General features: G+C 64.1%; 1 protein-coding gene across 3 annotated transcripts in view; it reads right to left on the minus strand.

Annotated features, from left to right (window-relative positions):
- Positions 1-2,372: 2,372 nt before the first annotated feature.
- The window catches only part of LOC311164244 (cyclic AMP-dependent transcription factor ATF-7), a gene marked incomplete at its 3' end in the record, with an annotated part of 50,246 nt that continues 34,764 nt past the window's right edge, over positions 2,373-17,854 (minus strand). For 2 of the 3 annotated variants that reach the window (XM_084223615.1, XM_084223616.1), the window contains exons 4-12: positions 16,153-16,271; positions 10,751-10,888; positions 9,552-9,709; positions 8,675-8,774; positions 7,931-8,044; positions 7,310-7,441; positions 6,321-6,522; positions 5,734-5,842; positions 2,373-2,616 (exon numbers count right to left, since the gene is read on the minus strand). In XM_084223615.1, the coding sequence (XP_084079741.1) occupies positions 2,373-2,616; positions 5,734-5,842; positions 6,321-6,522; positions 7,310-7,441; positions 7,931-8,044; positions 8,675-8,774; positions 9,552-9,709; positions 10,751-10,888; positions 16,153-16,271 (1,316 nt within the window). The remainder of the gene's footprint in view (positions 2,617-5,733; positions 5,843-6,320; positions 6,523-7,309; positions 7,442-7,930; positions 8,045-8,674; positions 8,775-9,551; positions 9,710-10,750; positions 10,889-16,152; positions 16,272-17,854) is intronic. The other variant, XM_084223617.1, reaches the window with a different exon arrangement.

The raw sequence follows: 17,854 nt of genomic DNA on the forward strand, positions 1-17,854 counted from the left end.
CACCGGAGCCCGCAGAACCGCGAGGAGCCCCCGGTGTCCCCCGGGCCGCCGGTCCCGGCAGGGAGGGGACCTAGGAGGGGACAGGAGCGGGGACAGGAGGAAGGCTCGGCCCCCCGGGATTCCCGGGGCTGGCGGAGCAAAGTGCAGGCGCCCGGCGCTGCCGAGCGGGGCCGGGGGCTGCGACCCCCGGCAAAGCGGGAGGAATCAGCACGGAGCAGAAACGGGGGGGGTTTGCCCCAAAACTGGTTACAAAGTGAGGAGCGGCTGCTTTTGGGGTAAAACACGCGTGGAATGGGCACGGGAAGCTCCAGCCCTGTGAGTGACCCAGGTACAGCCGAACCCGGGTTCAGCTCGCTCCCGCTTGTCCCTGACCACCCTTGGAGCTTCCCCCTGGGTCTTTTTGGGGATTTGCAGAATTTTCAAGGCACTGGCGATGGGGGATGTGGGAATGGGGCATGGAGGGACGGGGAGAAAGCCGCTCCCCCATCCCGAGGGGGCCACGAGGATTCCCTGGAAAGCAGCGAGGCAGGACGACCCCATCAGACAAAATCCAGCCACTCTCAGCGCCCCGAGGGTAAAATGAGGGGCTGGGGCAGCTGCTGCCTTCGACCCAAACGCTGCCCTGGATTTTCCAGCCTTTGCTCATTCCTGGTTCTGCCAGCGAGGCCCCCACAGCAAACGGGGGGAACCAGAGGAGGGACCAGGCCAGAGCTCAACTCCCCCTCCCCTCTCTGCCCCGGATGGACACCTCAGCTCCCCCACACCACGGGACGAGCTGCTGCACCCCCTGCAAACCCCCCAGGATCCCCCAGAACGGCTCCGAGCCCTCCCTGGCCTCACCTGGGCCCTCCTGGCAGCAGAAACATCCTGCTCGGGATGGGGAGTGCTGCAAACTGCTGGGAGCCCCGGACTGGGCTTCAGGAACAGCTTTAAGGGGGAAAAGGGGTTTGGGGGATGTGTGGGACCCCAACAAGAGATTCCCAAGGCTGGAGCACGGAGAGGAGCTGGGATGAGCAAGAGGAAAAAGGGGAGCAGCAGCACAAACCCACCCTGACCCCGACCCTGATCCCAGCTGAGGGAGAGCTGCACAAGAGCTGGGAAAACCCCAAACCTCAGGACCCCCCCCCCAGTGCTGGGACCCCAGCTCCTGCTCAGCCTTGGCTTTGGGTTTCGCTGTCCCTGGGAACCTCCCAAGCGTGGAGGAACCAACCAAAATCACCTGGACAAACCAGCCTGGCTCCAAAGTGGCGAGTGCGACCTGAGGGGGGGCTTGGCTGAGGAGGGACCTGTGAGGGGCAGGAGTTCCAGGGGCTGGAGCGGTCCACGGACCGGGACAAGATTCCTTCCACATCCCAAAACCACGCAGCAGCCCTTCCCATGCCCCATTCCCCATTCCCAGCCCCGGCTGTGCCACCCAGGGAAGCTCTGGAGCCACCCAGGGGCACAGGGGACAGAGCCCAGCGTCCCCCTGGCAGGACCGTGGAGGGTGGGATCTGCCCCTGCCCAGGGTGGATCCTTTGTCTGCTCCAGCTGGGAAGTGACGGCGGCTCGGTCACCAAACCCCGGCCCCGTTCCCGGCTCCCTCCCTCGGAACAGCCAACAACCCCACCGTGCTTTAAGGCCACCATTGCTGAGGTCATGGAGGTTTGTGAGCGGCAGGGTGGGCTGGGTTTGCCCAGGGCAGCCGGGGCTGGCGCCGCTCTGGGGCCAGCGGGGCCCTCCCTGCGCCCCATCCCAATTCCTGGGACTGCGGGAGCAGCCCTGGCCAGGCTGTCCCTGTCCCAGCCCCCGAGCCCCTGGGGACCCGTCTGTCCCCAGCCCCACGCTGTGCCCTTGTCCCACCGCTGGGGCACAAACCCAGAGCAGTGCTGCTTCCCAAAATCCACGGCTGGGGCAGGGAGGAGCCCTGGAGCCCAGAGCTCAGAGCTCCGGGGGGCTCCTGGTGAAGGTGCAATGATTTGGGGAGTGGGGACAAGCCTGGGAGCAGCACGGGGACAGCAGGGAGGGTGACAGTCCTTTGCCCAGGGCACAGCAGGGAGGGTGACAGTGCCCTGCAGCACAGGGACAGCAGGGAGTGTCACAGCCCCCTGCCTGGGGACAGCAGGGAGTGTCACAGCGCCCTGCAGCACAGGGACAGCAAGGAGGGTCACAACTCCGTGCCCAGGGAACACACGGAGTGTCACAGCGCCCTGCCGGGGCCAGGCCCGGCTCCTGCGGCTCGCCCGGGTTTAGTGTCCCACAGGAGCCCCGGGACCCGCCCTCCCCGGGGGCTCCGCCGGGCGGGGAAAGCGCCAGAGCTGCCCTCGACTCCAACCCCACCAGAACGAGAAGAACAAAACCCCAAAGGAGCGGGAGGAGCCCGCGGGCGGCGCTCAGTCCGTGCGGCCCGGGGCCATCATCTGCCGGCAGACTGCGACTGTGGGGCCATGATGACGTGCGAGGCCGCGGGCACGGCCAGCTCTGTCCTTTGCCCGGCCATCTGCGCCAGCACCGAGGTGGCCACGGCCTCGGCGGCCGAGCGCGCGGCGCTGAGCCCGTTGGGCGCGGCCGAGGCCGAGCTGTGCTGGATGACGGGCGCGGGCGAGCCCGAGGGCTCCGAGCTCTCCTTGGGGCTCTCTGCCGGGAGAGGAGGGGGTCAGCCACAGCTGGGGGGCAGCGGGGGACAGGGGTGGGCTGGGGACACAGGGGTGGTTTGGGGGGACAGGGGTGGGCTGGGGGGATGGGGATGGGCTGGGGGGACGGGGCTGGGGGGAACGGGGATGGGCTGGGGGGAATGGGGATGGGCTGGGGGACAGGGGTGGGCTGGGGGACGGGGAAGGGCTGGGGGAATGGGGCTGGGGGAACGGGGCTGGGCTGGGGGGACGGGGCTGGGCTGGGGGGAATGGGGCTGGGGGAATGGAGATGGGCTGGGGGACAGGGGTGGGCTGGGGGGACGGGGATGGGCTGGGGGACAGGGGTGGGCTGGGGGGAATGGGGCTGGGGGAACGGGGATGGGCTGGGGGGAATGGGGATGGGCTGGGGGACAGGGGTGGGCTGGGGGACGGGGAAGGGCTGGGGGGAATGGGGCTGGTTTGGGTTTGGAGCTGGTTTGGGGTGGGAATGGGGCTGGTTTGGGTTTGGAGCTGGTTTGGGTTTGGGAATGGGGCTGGTCTGGGGGAACGGGGCTGGTTTGGGATGGGATGGGGCTGGTTGGGGGTGGGAATGGAGCTGGTTTGGGTTTGGGGCTGGTTTGGGGTGGGAATGGGGCTGGTTTGGGTTTGGGGCTGGTTTGGGGTGGAAATGGGGCTGGTTTGGGTTTGGGGCTGGTTTGGGGTGAGAATGGGGCTGGTCTGGGGGGGATAGGGCTGGTTTGGGTTTAGGAATGGGGCTGGTTTGGGTTTGAGAATGGGGCTGGTTTGGAGTGGGAATGGGGCTGGTTTGAGGTGGGAATGGGGCTGGTCTGGAGAGGGAATGGGGCTGGCTGAGAGGGGGATCAGGGACCAGCAGGAATGGGCTGGACACTCCAGCCTGGACACTCCAGCCTGGCCCCCTCTCCAGCCCAGACCCCTCCCCAGCCTGGCCCCCTCCCCAGCCTGGGGCAGCGGGAATCCAACCCCACGGCATTTGGAGCCCCCTCCCCTGGGGCAGGACTGGGACAGGACCCAGAGCTGGGACACAAGGACGCTCCCCATCCCAGGGAGGAGCAGGCTGGATCCTCCCAAGCCCGGGCAGGAACCAGCACAGCTTCCCGAGGAGGGCAGCACTGGCACAGCCTTCCTCCCACCCCCGATTCCCAGACCATCCATCCCTCGTTAACAGGAATTAATTTCCCCTCAGGTTCTGGAGCCGAGGCTGAGCAGCCCCTTCCCCACCTGCCAGGGGGAGCAGGATCCCCTCAGCAGCCCCAGGAGCTGGGCTTTTGGGGGTATTTTTCACCTAAATCACCTGCTTTGCTCTTTATTGCTCCCCCAGACACTAAAATCAATCAGAGCCCATCACGAGGCTTTGCCTGCTCTGGTTTTTTTTGGGAATTTGCAGCACCACGAGGGGCAGACAAAGGCAGAGCCCTCCTTGCCTTTGTTCAGAGGCTCCCAGAATTTTGGGGGGCAGAGCTCCTGAGCCTGGGGATCCCCTGGGAGCTCCCCCCTCCCTTCCCAGGAGCAAACAAAGGCAGGAGCCGGGATGTTTCTGCCACACAAAACCCCTACGGAGGCTTTCAAAACTCAGCTGTGGGGTTGAAGCCTGGCTGGGCTCGTTCCCCCGGGCTGGGCAAGGTCGAGCAGAGCCATCCCCTCCCCTGGCAGCCCCAGCCAGGTCCAGATTTACAAGGAGCTGCCCATAAAAAGCTCCCAGAGCAGCTGCAATTCCAGCAGGGCCCCGGGGCTTTGTTCAGGACCCGCCCGGCCACAAATCTCGGCCGTAAAAGGGCCAGAGGGGAGGGGGCGACGCTGCTCCTGAGCCCTCGGATGTGAGAGGAATTCCTGGGGAACGGGGGGATGAGCAGGGAGAAGCAGCAGGGAGCCCCCACCCTCTGCAGGGTCTGGGGACATCCAGGGGGCTCTGAGCCACCCTGGGGTGACAGTGGCAGTGCCAGGCAGGACAGAACCCCAGAGACCCTGACGGGGGGGCAAGGCACGGCCCCCAGGAACACTGAATTTTCATTTTTTCGATATTTTTTTCCCCTTTTTCTCCCTGCCTGCCTGCGGTTTCTGTTCTCTCAGCTCGTCCTCCCGTTTTTCCAAGGAACACTAGAGGACTCCAGCGTCCTCCCAAAGCCTCTCAGAGCCTGGAATTGGTACTGCAGGGAGGGCAGCAGGACCCAGATCGTGTTTAGCTCCCGGGCTGGTTATAATGAAACAGGCAGCATTAAAAAAAAATATAAAAATGATGGGAAGAAAAGGAGATAAAAAAAAGCCTTTTCTTTTTTTTTTTAACTCCCAAGCCGAGCCAGCTCGGTGGGAATGGCAGAGAATGAGCAATGGAGCTCCAGGATGGCAGGGAGGGAGTCTGGCCTCTCCTGGCCGGGGAGCAGCAGATTTGGCACCCCAGAGGGAGGAGGAGGCTCCCTGGAGGAGCCTCCTCAGCAGGAGATGGGCAGAAATGTCCTGGGGGCTCCGAGGGGATTTTGGGGTGTCCTGTGCCCTGCCCAGGTGTTTTGCACTCCCTGCTGTGTCCTGGGGGCTCCGAGGGGATTTTGGGGGGTCCTGTGCCAAGCCTGGGCGTTCTGCACTCCCTGCTGTGTCCTGCAGAAATGCCCTGAGTGGATTTTGGGGTGTCCTGTGCCCAGCCCAGGTGTTCTGCACTCCCTGCTGTATCCTGTGCTGTGCCAGCCCTGTCCTGGGGGCTCTGAGGGGATTTTGGGGTGTCCTGGGGGCCCTGAGGGGATTTTGGGGGGTCCTGTGCCCTGTCCAGGTGTTCTGCACTCCCTGCAGAAATGCCCTGGGGGCTCTGAGGGGATTTTGGGGGGTCCTGTGCCCAGCCCGGGCATTCTGCACTCCCTGCTGTGTCCTGTGCTGTGCCAGCCCTGCCCTGCAGTGATCCTGAGTGACAGGGGGGTGACAGGGGGGTGACAGGCATGGCCTGAGGGGACAATCCCCTCCCTCCCCAGCCCAGCCCAGCCCAGCCCAGCCCAGCCCGGCCCAGCCCAGCCCGGCCCAGCCCAGCCCAGCCCAGCCCAGCCCAGCCCAGCCCAGCCCGGCCCAGCCCAGCCCGGCCCAGCCCAGCCCAGCCCAGCCCAGCCCAGCCCTCACTCACCCAGGTAGCCCTGGGTCTTCTTCTGCAGGGCGGTGACGGGACAGTCCTTGTGGGCCAGCAGCAGCTGCTTCAGCTGAGCCACCTCGTTCCTGAGCAGCGTCACCTCGTTCTGAGGGGACAAGGACACACAGAGCCCTGTCACCCTTGGCAGCCTGCCAGCCTCACCCTGCTCGGAGCGTCCCAAAAACCCTCAGAGCTCCCCAAAAACCCTCAGAGCTTCCCAAAAACCCTCAGAGCTTCCCAAAAACCCTCAGAGCTCCCCAAAAACTCCTCAGAGCATCCCAAAAACCCTCAGAGTGTCCCAAAAACCCTCAGAGCTCCCCAAAAACACTCAGAGCTCCCCAAAAACTCCCTCTGCAACGTGACAGCTGCACCCCGAAAGTGCCAGAGGGAAGAGCTGCTCTAAATGTCCTGGAAGGGAACAAAGCCCAAAAGTGCCAGGGCTGTGCCAGGGCTGTGCCAGGGCTGTGCCAGGGCTGTGCCAGGGCTGCACCCTGACCATACCAGGGCTGTGCCAGGGCTGTGCCAGGGCAGCACCCTGACCATACCAGGGCCGTGCCAGGGCTGTGCCCAGCCCCATTACATACTCACGCTCAGCTGGATGTTCTGGCTGGTCAGCTCCTCGGCTTTCTTCTCCAGGGAGGACACCCAGAGCTTGCGCTTCTGGCGGCAGCGCGAGGCGGCGGCGCGGTTCCGCTCCAGGAAGCGCTGCCGCCGCTCGTCGGGGTCCTCGTCCGCCGCCCGCCGCCGCCGCCCGCCCGTGCTGGGCGTGGGCTGGGCCGGGGACACCTGCAGGGCACAGGGGACAGGGCACAGGGCACAGGGGCGGGCTCAGCACAGCTCTGGGGACGGGCAGGACACAGCGCTCGGTCCCGCTGCCGCCGCCACGCACGGTCGCTGATAATCCCAGGTTTTAAGAACGCAATTTGCTTGAAAAATTAATTTTCCCCTCAAAACCTCCAGCTAAACAATCTCTAGGAGGCTACGGGGAGCTGGGGGGTTTGTAGGGCCCTGGTTTTATTCGGGAGAACAAAGGGAGAGCAGGCAGGGCTGGCAGGCGCGGCCCCGCCGAGCGAGGGCCAGCCCAGCCCCGGGCCGGCCCGCAGCCCCTCCGCAGCATTTGGAGATTAAACTCGGCGAGCTCGGCCCAGCTGGAGCAGGTGGCCACGCCGAGGGAAGGCTGGCTGGCGTTTGGCTGGCTGCAGGAGCCAGCCCGGCCGATGGCCTGAGAGGGGAGCGTTTAACACCGAGCTGGGCGGGGAGGAGAGAGGGGAAATGTTCCTTCCCATCGCCTGAGAGGGGAGCATTTAACCCCCAAGCTGGGCGGGGAGGAGAGAGGGGAAATGTTCCTTCCCATCCCCGGGGCTGTCAGGCAGATGAGCCAGGGCTGGAGCTCCTGCCTGCTGGGCTGGGAGTGCCTCCGTGCTGGAGCAGCGCTGCAAAGAACAGGTTTTAACCCGCTCTGCAGCACGGGGAGGAGGCTGGGAGGTTTTCTGCTCCTTGCCAAGCCCTGGGAGCCCCAGCCCGCCCTGCCCAGCCCCGGGGGAGCAGCAGCAGCAGCAGCAGCAGCACAGACCTGTGGCTGGGCTGGGGAGGGGGCGTCGGGGTGCTGGCCCAGGACCTGGCTCTGCTCCGGCCGCGCGGTCACCATCGCCACCAGGCTGCTGCCGTTCAGCGAGGATGATGCTGCCAGGCTGGCCTTCAGCCTCTGCCAGGGAAGAAAAGGGACATTGAGGAGCTGCCAGGGACAGCAGAGGAGCTGCTGGGGCCCCCAGCAGCCCCTGCCACCCTGCAGCCACCCTGCTGACAACAGGCACCAGCAGTGTCCAGCCCAGCCCAGTGTCCATTCCAGTGTCCAGTGCCCAGCCCCGTGGGCAGTGTCCATTCCAGTGTGCAGTGTCCAGCCCAGTGGGCAGTGCCCAGCCCAGCCCAGTGTCCATTCCAGCCCAGTGTCCAGTGCCCAGCCCAGTGGGCAGTGTCCAGCCCAGACCTGCTGCTGGCACTGGCAGCAGTTCCCTGCCCAGCTGGCAGCTCCAGGCCCTGAGCAGGCTGCAGAGCCCAAGAGTCCCTGAGTGCCCGCAGCAGGATCTGGGGGGTGAGAGGAACCCAGAGGAACCCACGGGTGCCTGGCCATAAATCCCTCCCTGGCTCTGGAGGCTGAGGGACCCCCGTGCCCCCCTCCCTCCCTGCCACTCACCATTTTGGCTTCAGAGTGCACCGGGAGTCCTGAGGGCGAGAGGGACCCGCTGCTGTTGATGGGGGGCCCGGGGATGCCGGGGATGTTGGGTACCATGGCCACGGGCCGGGCCAGCTGCAGGGGAGCAGGACGGCAGCGTTGGCACAGCAGCTCTGCAGGAGCTCCCTGCCACAGCAGCTCTGCCCATCCTGACAAGCCCTGCTCAACTCCTGCCATCCCTGACTCCTGCTGCCACCCACAGCGGCTGTGCCACAATCACCCAGCACAGGGAACGGGCAGCTCCTTCCCTTCCCTTCCCTTCCCTTCCCTTCCCTTCCCTTCCCTTCCCTTCCCTTCCCTTCCCTTCCCTTCCCTTCCCTTCCCTTCCCTTCCCTTCCCTTCCCTTCCCTTCCCTTCCCTTCCCTTCCCTTCCCTTCCCTTCCCTTCCCTTCCCTTCCCTTCCCTTCCCTTCCCTTCCCTTCCCTTCCCTTCCCTTCCCTTCCCTTCCCTTCCCTTCCCTTCCCTTCCCTTCCCTTCCCTTCCCTTCCCTTCCCTTCCCTTCCCTTCCCTTCCCTTCCCTTCCCTTCCCTTCCCTTCCCTTCCCTTCCCTTCCCTTCCCTTCCCTTCCCTTCCCTTCCCTTCCCTTCCCTTCCCTTCCCTAGCTGCCCCTGCTCCCCCTGCCCCTCCTGCAGCCCCCCTGGCTGGGAGGGGAGACATGGAGAGCGTGGGCTGGGCAGGGCAGGCGGCTCTGGAAGCTTCTCTCACCGAAATGACAGAAGGCATCTGCACGGGGGGCCCGGGCAGCACGGGCATGGTCTGGCCGTTGGCGAGCTGCACGACGAGCGGGAGGGAGCTGCTGGGAGACCTGCAAAAAACAGCCATGCAGCCCTGCCCTGGGAGACCTGCAAAAAACCAGCCCTGGAGCCCTATCCTGGGAGAGCTGCACAACACCAGCCCTGCTCTGGGAGAGCTGCAGAACAACAGCTCTGCCTGGGCCATGGCAGGGGCCAGCAGCTCGGGGGGGACACTCCAGAAGGACCAAACACGGCCTGAGACAATCCCTGAGACAACCCCTGAGCCATCCCAGCCCCTGACACAACTCCTGACACAACCCCTGACACAATCCCTGAGCCATCCCAGCCCCTGACACAACTCCTGACACAACCCTGACACAACCCCTGGGACAACCCCAGACACAACCCCAGACACAATCCCTGAGACAACCCCAGACACAATCCCTGACACAACCCCTGACACAACCCCTGACACAATCCCTGACACAACCCCTGACACAATCCCTGAGCCATCCCAGCCCCAGACACAACCCCTGACACAATCCCAGACACAATCCCTAACACAATCCCTGACTCCATCCCAGCCCCAGACACATTCCCCACCAGCCAGGCCGTGCTGAGCTCAGGGAGCGCTTCCATCTCTCCCCACGGAGCGTTTTGCCTGGTTTTGCCTGGTTTTGCCTCGTTTCACCGCGCTCTGCCTCGCTCCCCAGCTCCAGCACAATCAGTTCCCATGGCTGCACCGCACCCGCCGCCGCCGCAGACGGAGCCTGGCGGCCGTGCCAGCCCCGCTGGGGCAGCTCCTGGGGCTCCCAGGGAACTCCTGGACGGAATTCTGCCGTACTCACCCCAGCTGTCTGTTGGAGGGGGGGGCCTGGGTGATGACGGAGGTGGGGGACGGCAGCGTGGGGTGCAGGGGGTCGTAGCCCAGGTGCAGCGGCAGCGAGCCCGGCCGCACGATGGTGGGCGTGGGTGTGGAGAGGATCACGGGCTTGGAGGGGCCCTCCTGTGGGGCAGAACACACAACAGGGGCTGCTGGCTGCCAGCCCCTCACCCCCACCACGGCCCTTCCTCCTGCAGCCTTCAGAGATCCCCGTCACAGAAACTGAGGGCAGCACATCACCCACGGCACATGGGGAGGGGGCAAAGCTCCAGCCCCTCCATTTGGGGTGTTTGGGAGGGGGGCAAAGCTCCAGCCCCTCCGTTCGGGGTGTTTGGGAGGGGGGCAAAGCTCCAGCCCCTCCATTTGGGGTGTTTGGGAGGGAGATGAAGCTCCAGCCCCTCCGTTTGGGGTGTTTGGGAGGGGGGCAAAGCTCCAGCCCCTCCATTCAGGGTGTTTGGGAGGGGGGCAAAGCTCCAGCCCCTCCGTTTGGGGTGTTTGGGAGGGGGGCAAAGCTCCAGCCCCTCCGTTCGGGGTGTTTGGGAGGGAGATGAAACTCCAGCCCCTTCATTTGGGGTGTTTGAGAGGGAGCTGAAGCTCCAGCCCCTCTGTTTGAGGTGTTTGAGAGGGAGGAAAAGCTCCAGCCCCTTCATTTGGGGTGTCTGGGAGGGAGCTGAAGCTCCAGCCCCTCCATTCAGGATGTTTTAGAAGCTGCAGCCCCTCTATTTGGGGTGCTTCACACAGGGGTGAATCTCCAGCCCCTCTGTCCCTTCAGAGGCCCGGCTCAGGCCCGAGGAGCCCGGCTCAGGCCAGACAAGCCCGGCTCAGGCCAGACAAGCCCGGCTCAGGCCAGACAAGCCCAGCTCAGGCCCTGACAAGCCCGGCTCAGGCCAGACAAGCCCGGCTCAGGCCCGAGGAGCCCGGCTCAGGCCAGACAAGCCCGGCTCAGGCCAGACAAGCCCAGCTCAGGCCAGACAAGCCCGGCTCAGACCAGACAAGCCCCGCTCAGACCAGACAAGCCCGGCTCAGGCCAGACAAGCCCGGCTCAGGCCAGACAAGCCCGGCTCAGGCCAGACAAGCCCAGCTCAGGCCCTGACAAGCCCGGCTCAGGCCAGACAAGCCCGGCTCAGGCCCCGAGGAGCCCGGCTCAGGCCGGGCCAGCCCCACCTTGTCCGGGGGCCGGGGCGAGCGGGGCCGCGGCGAGGCGGGGCTGTCCGGCGGGGACGAGTCCACCTCCAGCGGCTCCTCCTCCTTGATCCTGATGTCCGGCGTGGAGGGCAGGGACATGTCCAGGGCCGCCGAGCCCTGCGGGGAGGAAGGGACATCAGCTGGGCAGGGACAGACGGCTGGGCAGGGACAGACAGCTCTGGAAGGGATAGCTCTGGGAGGGACAGTCAGCTGGGCAGGGACAGACGGCTGGGGAGGGACAGACGGATGGGCAGGGACAGACGGCTGGGCAGGGACAGACGGCTGGGGAGGGACAGACAGCTCTGGAAAGGACAGACAGCTCTGGAGGGACAGACAGACGTTCTGGGAGGGACAGACAGACGCTCTGGAAGGACAGACAGACGCTCTGGAAGGACAGACAGGCAGATGCTGTAAGGACAGACAGACGCTCTCGCCCTGTCTGTGGCAGGCTCGTGCTCGCAGCCCGTGCCAGATTGTTGCCGTTATTTATTTGCACATTCTGTAAGGACACACAGACACTGTAAGGACAGACAGATGCTGTAAGGACAGACAGACAGACACTCTGGAAGGACAGACAGACGCTCTGGGAGGGGGCCCATCTCGCCCTGTCTGTGGCAGGCTCGCGCTCGGGCCCGTGCCTGTTTTGGACTGTTGCCGTTCTTTATTTGCACACTCTGTAAGGACAGACAGACGCTGTAAGGACAGACAGACACTATAAGGACAGACAGACGCTCTGGCCCTGTCTGTGGCAGGCTCAGGCCCGTGCCTGTTTTGGACTGCTGCCGCTCTCTGTCTGCAGCGCGGGGCTGCTCCCGCCCCGGCCGAGCGGCGCTGCCGGCACAGCCGCCCCGGCAGCCCCAGCTGGCCGCGCTCTGCGGGCTCCCAGCCCCACACACGGCTCCTCCAGGGCCCTCACTGGGGTTTGGGGTATAAAACAGCCCTGCTGAGGAGAACAGGTACCCCAGCCAAATGCCTGCGAGTTACAGGAGGCGCTTTCATTCACAGCAGAGCTGTAAAACATTGTATAAATCAGCCTGAATTATTTTATTGCCCGATTATCAAAAGCAAACAAAGAGCCATGCAAGTTATTAAATATCTATGAGCGCCCCATTAAAATAAAACCCGACCATATGCCTGGACTTGGCCACTTGCCACCACCCTGGGATCCAGCAGGGCCACGTGGCCCGGTGGAACCAGTCCTGAGGTGCAGGGGACAGGGGACAGCTGAGGGGGACAGGGGACAGCTGAGGGGGACAGGAGACAGCTGAGGGAGGGCTCGGCTGTCCCGGTCCCCGAGCTGCAGGAGCGAGGGAGGGCAGGGATGCGGCTGCAGAGCTCCAGAATCAGCCGGTCCCTCCTCCTGTCCAGGCAGGGGAAACTGCCCCCAAACCAGCCCTGACAGCTGCTTGTCCTCTATCCCTCCATGCTCCCTGTCCGTCCATCCGTCCATCTGTCCGTCCATCCATCCATCCATCCATCCATCCATCCATCCATCCATCCATCCATCCCTCCCTCCCTCCCTCCATCCAGCCCCTCATTTTGGGGCATTTTAGGAGGGGATGCAGCTCCAGCCCCTCAGTTTGGGGCATTTTACAGCTCCAGCCTCTCCTTTTGGGGTAGTTTAGAGCCCCAGCCCCTCATTTTGGGGCATTTCACAAAGGACACAGTTCCAGCCTCTCGGTTTGGGGCATTTCAGAGCTCCAGCCCCTCGGTTTGGGGCATTTCAGAGCTCCAGCCCCTCGGTTTGGCGTATTTCAGAGCTCCAGCCCCTCGGTTTGGGGCATTTCAGAGCTCCAGCCCCTCGGTTTGGGGCATTTCAGAGCTCCAGCCCCACGGTTTGGGGTATTTCAGAGCTCCAGCCCCACGGTTTGGGGTATTTCAGAGCTCCAGCCCCTCGGTTTGGGGTATTTCAGAGCTCCAGCCTCTCGGTTTGGGGTATTTCAGAGCTCCAGCCCCTCGGTTTGGGGTATTTCAGAGCTCCAGCCCCTCGGTTTGGGGCATTTCACAAAGGAGCCAGCTCCAGCCCCTCCTTTCGGGGTATTTTACAGCTCCAGCCCCTCGGTTTGGCGTATTTCAGAGCTCCAGCCCCACGGTTTGGGGTATTTCAGAGCTCCAGTCCCTCGGTTTGGGGTATTTTACAGCTCCAGCCCCTCAGTTTGGGGTATTTCAGAGCTCCAGCACCTCGGTTTGGGGTATTTCAGAGCTCCAGCCCCTCGGTTTGGGGTATTTCAGAGCTCCAGCCCCTCGGTTTGGGGTATTTCAGAGCTCCAGCCCCTCGGTTTGGGTATTTCAGAGCTCCAGCCCCTCGGTTTGGGTATTTCAGAGCTCCAACCCCTCGGTTTGGGTATTTCAGAGCTCCAGCCCCTCAGTTTGGGGTATTTCAGAGCTCCAGCCCCTCAGTTTGGGGTATTTCACAAAGGACACAGTTCCAGCCCCTCAGTTTGGGGTATTTTACAGCTCCAGCCCCTCGGTTTGGGGCATTTCACACAGGACCCATTTCCAGCCCCCCGGGCGGCTCCCCCGGGCGGCTCTGCCCGCGGTAGGTGCAGCAATAACCATTTCCCTGCCCTTTTTAGAGCACAGCCGCGGCCGCGGGGATCACAAAGGAGCCGGGATTAACATGCAGCAACGCTCGAGCCGCTTAAAGCGCCCCCGGGGAAGCTCCCGCTGCGCCCGTGGTTTTAATTAACGGCGCTGGAGCGAGACCACCCTCGCAAAGGGGAGGACAAACACAAAACTGGATGCCGGGAGCTCAGCCCGGCCGGGGAGCGAGCAGCTGACCTCGCCCGGACGGGGCGTCTGAGCAGGGACAATCCCTTCCCTAAAACCCGAGCTCCCCGCGTGAGGAACATTCCAGAATCGTTTCTTAGGAGTATGCAGGCCGAGCCATGTCCCGGCAGCACAGCCCGGGGCCGCTCGGGGCTCCTCGGGGCTGCTCGGGGGTTCGGTGGGTGAACATGCCCGGCCTTTCCTGCCCCCCATCCTGGGCCACTCCTGCCCTCCATCCCCGGCTGCTCCTGCCCTCCATTCCTGCCTGTTCCTGCCCTCCATCCCCGGCTGTTCCTGCCCTCCATCCCTGCCTGTTCCTGCCCTCCATCCCTGCCTGTTCCTGCCCTCCATCCCCGGCTGTTCCTGCCCTCCATCCCTGCCTGTTCCTGCCCTCCATCCCCGGCTGTTCCTGCCCTCCATCCCTGCCTGTTCCTGCCCTCCATCCCCGGCTGTTCCTGCCCTCCATCCCCGGCTGTTCCTGCCCTCCATCCTGGGCCACTCCTGCCCTCCATTCCCGGCTGTTCCTGCCCTCCATCCCCGGCTGTTCCTGCCCTCCATCCCTGCCTGTTCCTGCCCTCCATCCCTGCCCGTTCCTGCCCTCCATCCCCGGCTGTTCCTGCCCTCCATCCCTGCCTGTTCCTGCCCTCCATCCCCGGCTGTTCCTGCCCTCCATCCCTGCCTGTTCCTGCCCTCCATCCCTGCCTGTTCCTGCCCTCCATCCCCGGCTGTTCCTGCCCTCCATCCCCGGCTGTTCCTGCCCTCCATCCCTGCCTGTTCCTGCCCTCCATCCCCGGCTGTTCCTGCCCTCCATCTCCGGCTGTTCCTGCCCTCCATCCCCGGCTGTTCCTGCCCTCCATCCCTGCCTGTTCCTGCCCTCCATCCCTGCCTGTTCCTGCCCTCCATCCCCGGCTGTTCCTGCCCTCCATCCCCGGCTGTTCCTGCCCTCCATCCCTGCCTGTTCCTGCCCTCCATCCCCGGCTGTTCCTGCCCTCCATCCCCGGCTGTTCCTGCCCTCCATCCCTGCCTGTTCCTGCCCTCCATCCCCGGCTGTTCCTGCCCTCCATCCCCGGCTGTTCCTGCCCTCCATCCCTGCCTGTTCCTGCCCTCCATCCCTGGCTGTTCCTGCCCTCCATCCCTGTCTGTTCCTGCCCTCCATCCCGGGCTGTTCCTGCCCTCCATTCCCGGCTGCTCCTGCCCTCCATCCCGGGCTGTTCCTGCCCTCCATCCCTGCCTGTTCCTGCCCTCCATCCCGGGCTGTTCCTGCCCTCCATCCCTGCCTGTTCCTGCCCTCCATCCCCGGCTGTTCCTGCCCTCCATCCCTGCCTGTTCCTGCCCTCCATCCCCGGCTGTTCCTGCCCTCCATCCCCGGCTGTTCCTGCCCTCCATCCCTGCCTGTTCCTGCCCTCCATCCCCGGCTGTTCCTGCCCTCCATCCCCGGCTGTTCCTGCCCTCCATCCCGGGCTGTTCCTGCCCTCCATTCCCGGCTGCTCCTGCCCTCCATCCCGGGCTGTTCCTGCCCTCCATCCTGGGCTGCTCCTGCCCTCCATCCCGGGCCACTCCTGCCCTCCATCCCCGGCTGTTCCTGCCCTCCATCCCCGGCTGTTCCTGCCCTCCATCCCGGGCTGTTCCTGCCCTCCATCCCTGCCTGTTCCTGCCCTCCATCCCCGGCTGTTCCTGCCCTCCATCCCTGCCTGTTCCTGCCCTCCATCCCCGGCTGTTCCTGCCCTCCATCCCCGGCTGTTCCTGCCCTCCATTCCCGGCTGCTCCTGCCTCCCTTCCCCGCTCCAGAACAAAGGGCAGAGCCTTTGCCGCAGCCGCATACCAATGAGAGAGATCAATTTCGGTTTAAAGAGCCTGTTATTGGCGAGGGGGGGAGCGGCTGGGAAGGCAGGTTTCAGTTTTAATTCTGAATTCCTCCGTTCCCCATCTCGGGAAGATTTACGCGGCTCGGCTCCCGCAGTTTATTTCCGAGCAGCGCCGCTGACTGCGAGCGTATGCACGGACATAGATCAATTTAGTAAATGTATGTGCCAGGCTGAGCGCCCGGCACGCATCTGCTGCTGCTCCCGCCCGGCGAGCGGGGAGGGGCGGGGGCTGGAAATGTCCTTAATTAGCTGCTTTCTGATGAGATCCCGTTGTCCTTCAGCCCCTGGCGCTCGCCGGGCTGCGGGGGCAGCCTGGATCGATGGCGCTGGCGGAGCGGAGAGCTCTTTGTTAGCGAAAGCTGCTCTTTTCCACCGAGCTGCCGCGCTGGATCAACGCCCCGCTGCCCCCCCAGCCCCTGCCTGCCCCTCCAAGGCTGGACCCCGCCGGATCTCGGCCCCGAGGGGGTTCTGCTCCCAGCCCGGGTCCTGCAGCTCCTTCCCGAGCTGTATTTTGGGTACTCCCCCTCTCTAGTTCCCCCCCCTTTTTTCGAAGTGCAAAGCCAAAGGAATAATAAACCATTAAATCTGCTCTCGGCAGGCCAGGATGAGTGGGAAAAGCAGCCAAAGTCACCCGAGTTACAAAAACAAGACCCCACACGGCAGCAAATTCTACCCCAGGGCCGGTGCCTGCCACAGGAGCGGCCCCCAGTCCCTCCCAGTCCTCCCAGTGCAGCCGCAGCCTCTTGCCTTTTTCTCATCATCCTCAGCAGCTTTCTTGAACTCGTGCTCGAAGGAGCTGGCCAGCTCGTTGAAGAGTCCCACCTCCTCACAGTTCTTCAGGAACCGCGTCGGGGTCGGGGTCTGATCTGGGTCGGGTTGGAACACCGAGAATTGGTCAGGGAGAGCAAAAAAAACCCATTTTCCCACCCCAGTCCTTCACTGGGGAGCCCTGGGGAGTGCGGGTGTCACCCCGGGGACAGCCAGCGACACTTTGGAACAATCATTTTGTGCTGGTTTTGTTTCTCGGGTGTTTAAGGGAATAATCACTGGAGGGAGAGGATTTCTGGGAATTCCTGGCTGTGGGATTCCCGTCCCTCCCACCCCGGGGGGCTGCCCCGTCCTCAGCTGGACAAGGAGGGGAAATCGGGAGTGGGATCTCCCTGAAATCATCAACACAGGGACTGAGGAGAGGGGAGAGCAGCCCCAGGGCCGGGCAGAGCCTCTGCCCTCCCCGTGCCAGCTCTGAGCCCCAAAGTGATTCCCTGGAATGCTCTCTGCCCTCCCCGTGCCAGCTCTGAACCCCAAAGTGATTCCCTGGAATGCTCCTCTCCCTGTGCCAGCTCTGAGCCCCAGAGCGATTCCTGGGAATGCTCTCTTCCTCCCTGTGGGACCTCTGAACCCCAGAGCGATTCCTGGGCTCTCTCCCGGCCCTGCTGTGCCCAGCCCTGCCTGTGGGACCGTTCCCCACCCCATTAACAGTCCAGTCCCGTTCCCCACCCCATTAACAGGTCCAGTCCCGTTCCCCACCCCATTAACAGGTCCAGTCCCGTTCCCCACCCCAGTAACAGGTCCAGTCCTGTTCCCCACCCCATTAACAGGTCCAGTCCTGCTCCCCACCCCATTCACAGTCCACTCCTGTTCCCCACCCCATTCACAGTCCACTCCCGGCCTCTCTGGCCATCACCCAGCCCAGAAAAGCCCAAGGAGCCTCCCTGCTGCAGTTCCAGCTCGGTGGGGAACCCCACCCCGCAGGAAAACACCGGGATTTTCCAGCACAAAGAGCATCCCTGGGGTGATTGAGCCCGGCCCCAAACCCTCCCTCTGCTGGGTTTGCCATGAAGCAAAATCCCCCTCTGGGCACCCTCCCTAAACCCCGGCACCCCACCGTCCCCATCCCCCTGCAGGAGGCTGGCTGTGCCGGGTGGATCCAGCCCTAAACCCCGGCACCCCACCGTCCCCATCCCCTGCAGGAGGCTGGCTGTGCGGGTCCAGCAGCCCCGGGGCTCCTCCGGGCTCCCTCCCGAGCTGCTGCAGACATTCCAGGGTGTAGGAACAAAGCTGGAGCCTCCCTGCTCCTGCCCCGAGCCGAGCAGCTCTCCACAGGTTCCCATAAAAATCCCTCTCCCCCCCAGGAGATCTCTGTGATCCGCCTGGGCCAGGTCCTGCTCCTGGGGAGGTGGGGAGGGAGCAACAAACCCCAGAGAAGAAATGATCCCAAAAATCCCAGAGCCAAAATGGTCCCAGAAACCCCAGAGCCAAAATGGTGGCTCAGAAAACCCTGGGATCGGTGGAATTTCAGGCAATAACAGCTGATCCCACGGCTCGAAGCCAGCAGGGTTTTACAGCCCTCACCCCCCTGTCCGTGCACACGGGGCCTGCACTGCTTTGGGGGCACTGCCCAGGGATAAATTTGGTTTGTTTGGGGTTTTTTTGGTGTTTTACCCCAGAG

This window comes from Fringilla coelebs (genome assembly GCF_963513975.1).
Source record: "Fringilla coelebs genome assembly, chromosome: 30".
Lineage (NCBI taxonomy): Eukaryota > Metazoa > Chordata > Aves > Passeriformes > Fringillidae > Fringilla > Fringilla coelebs.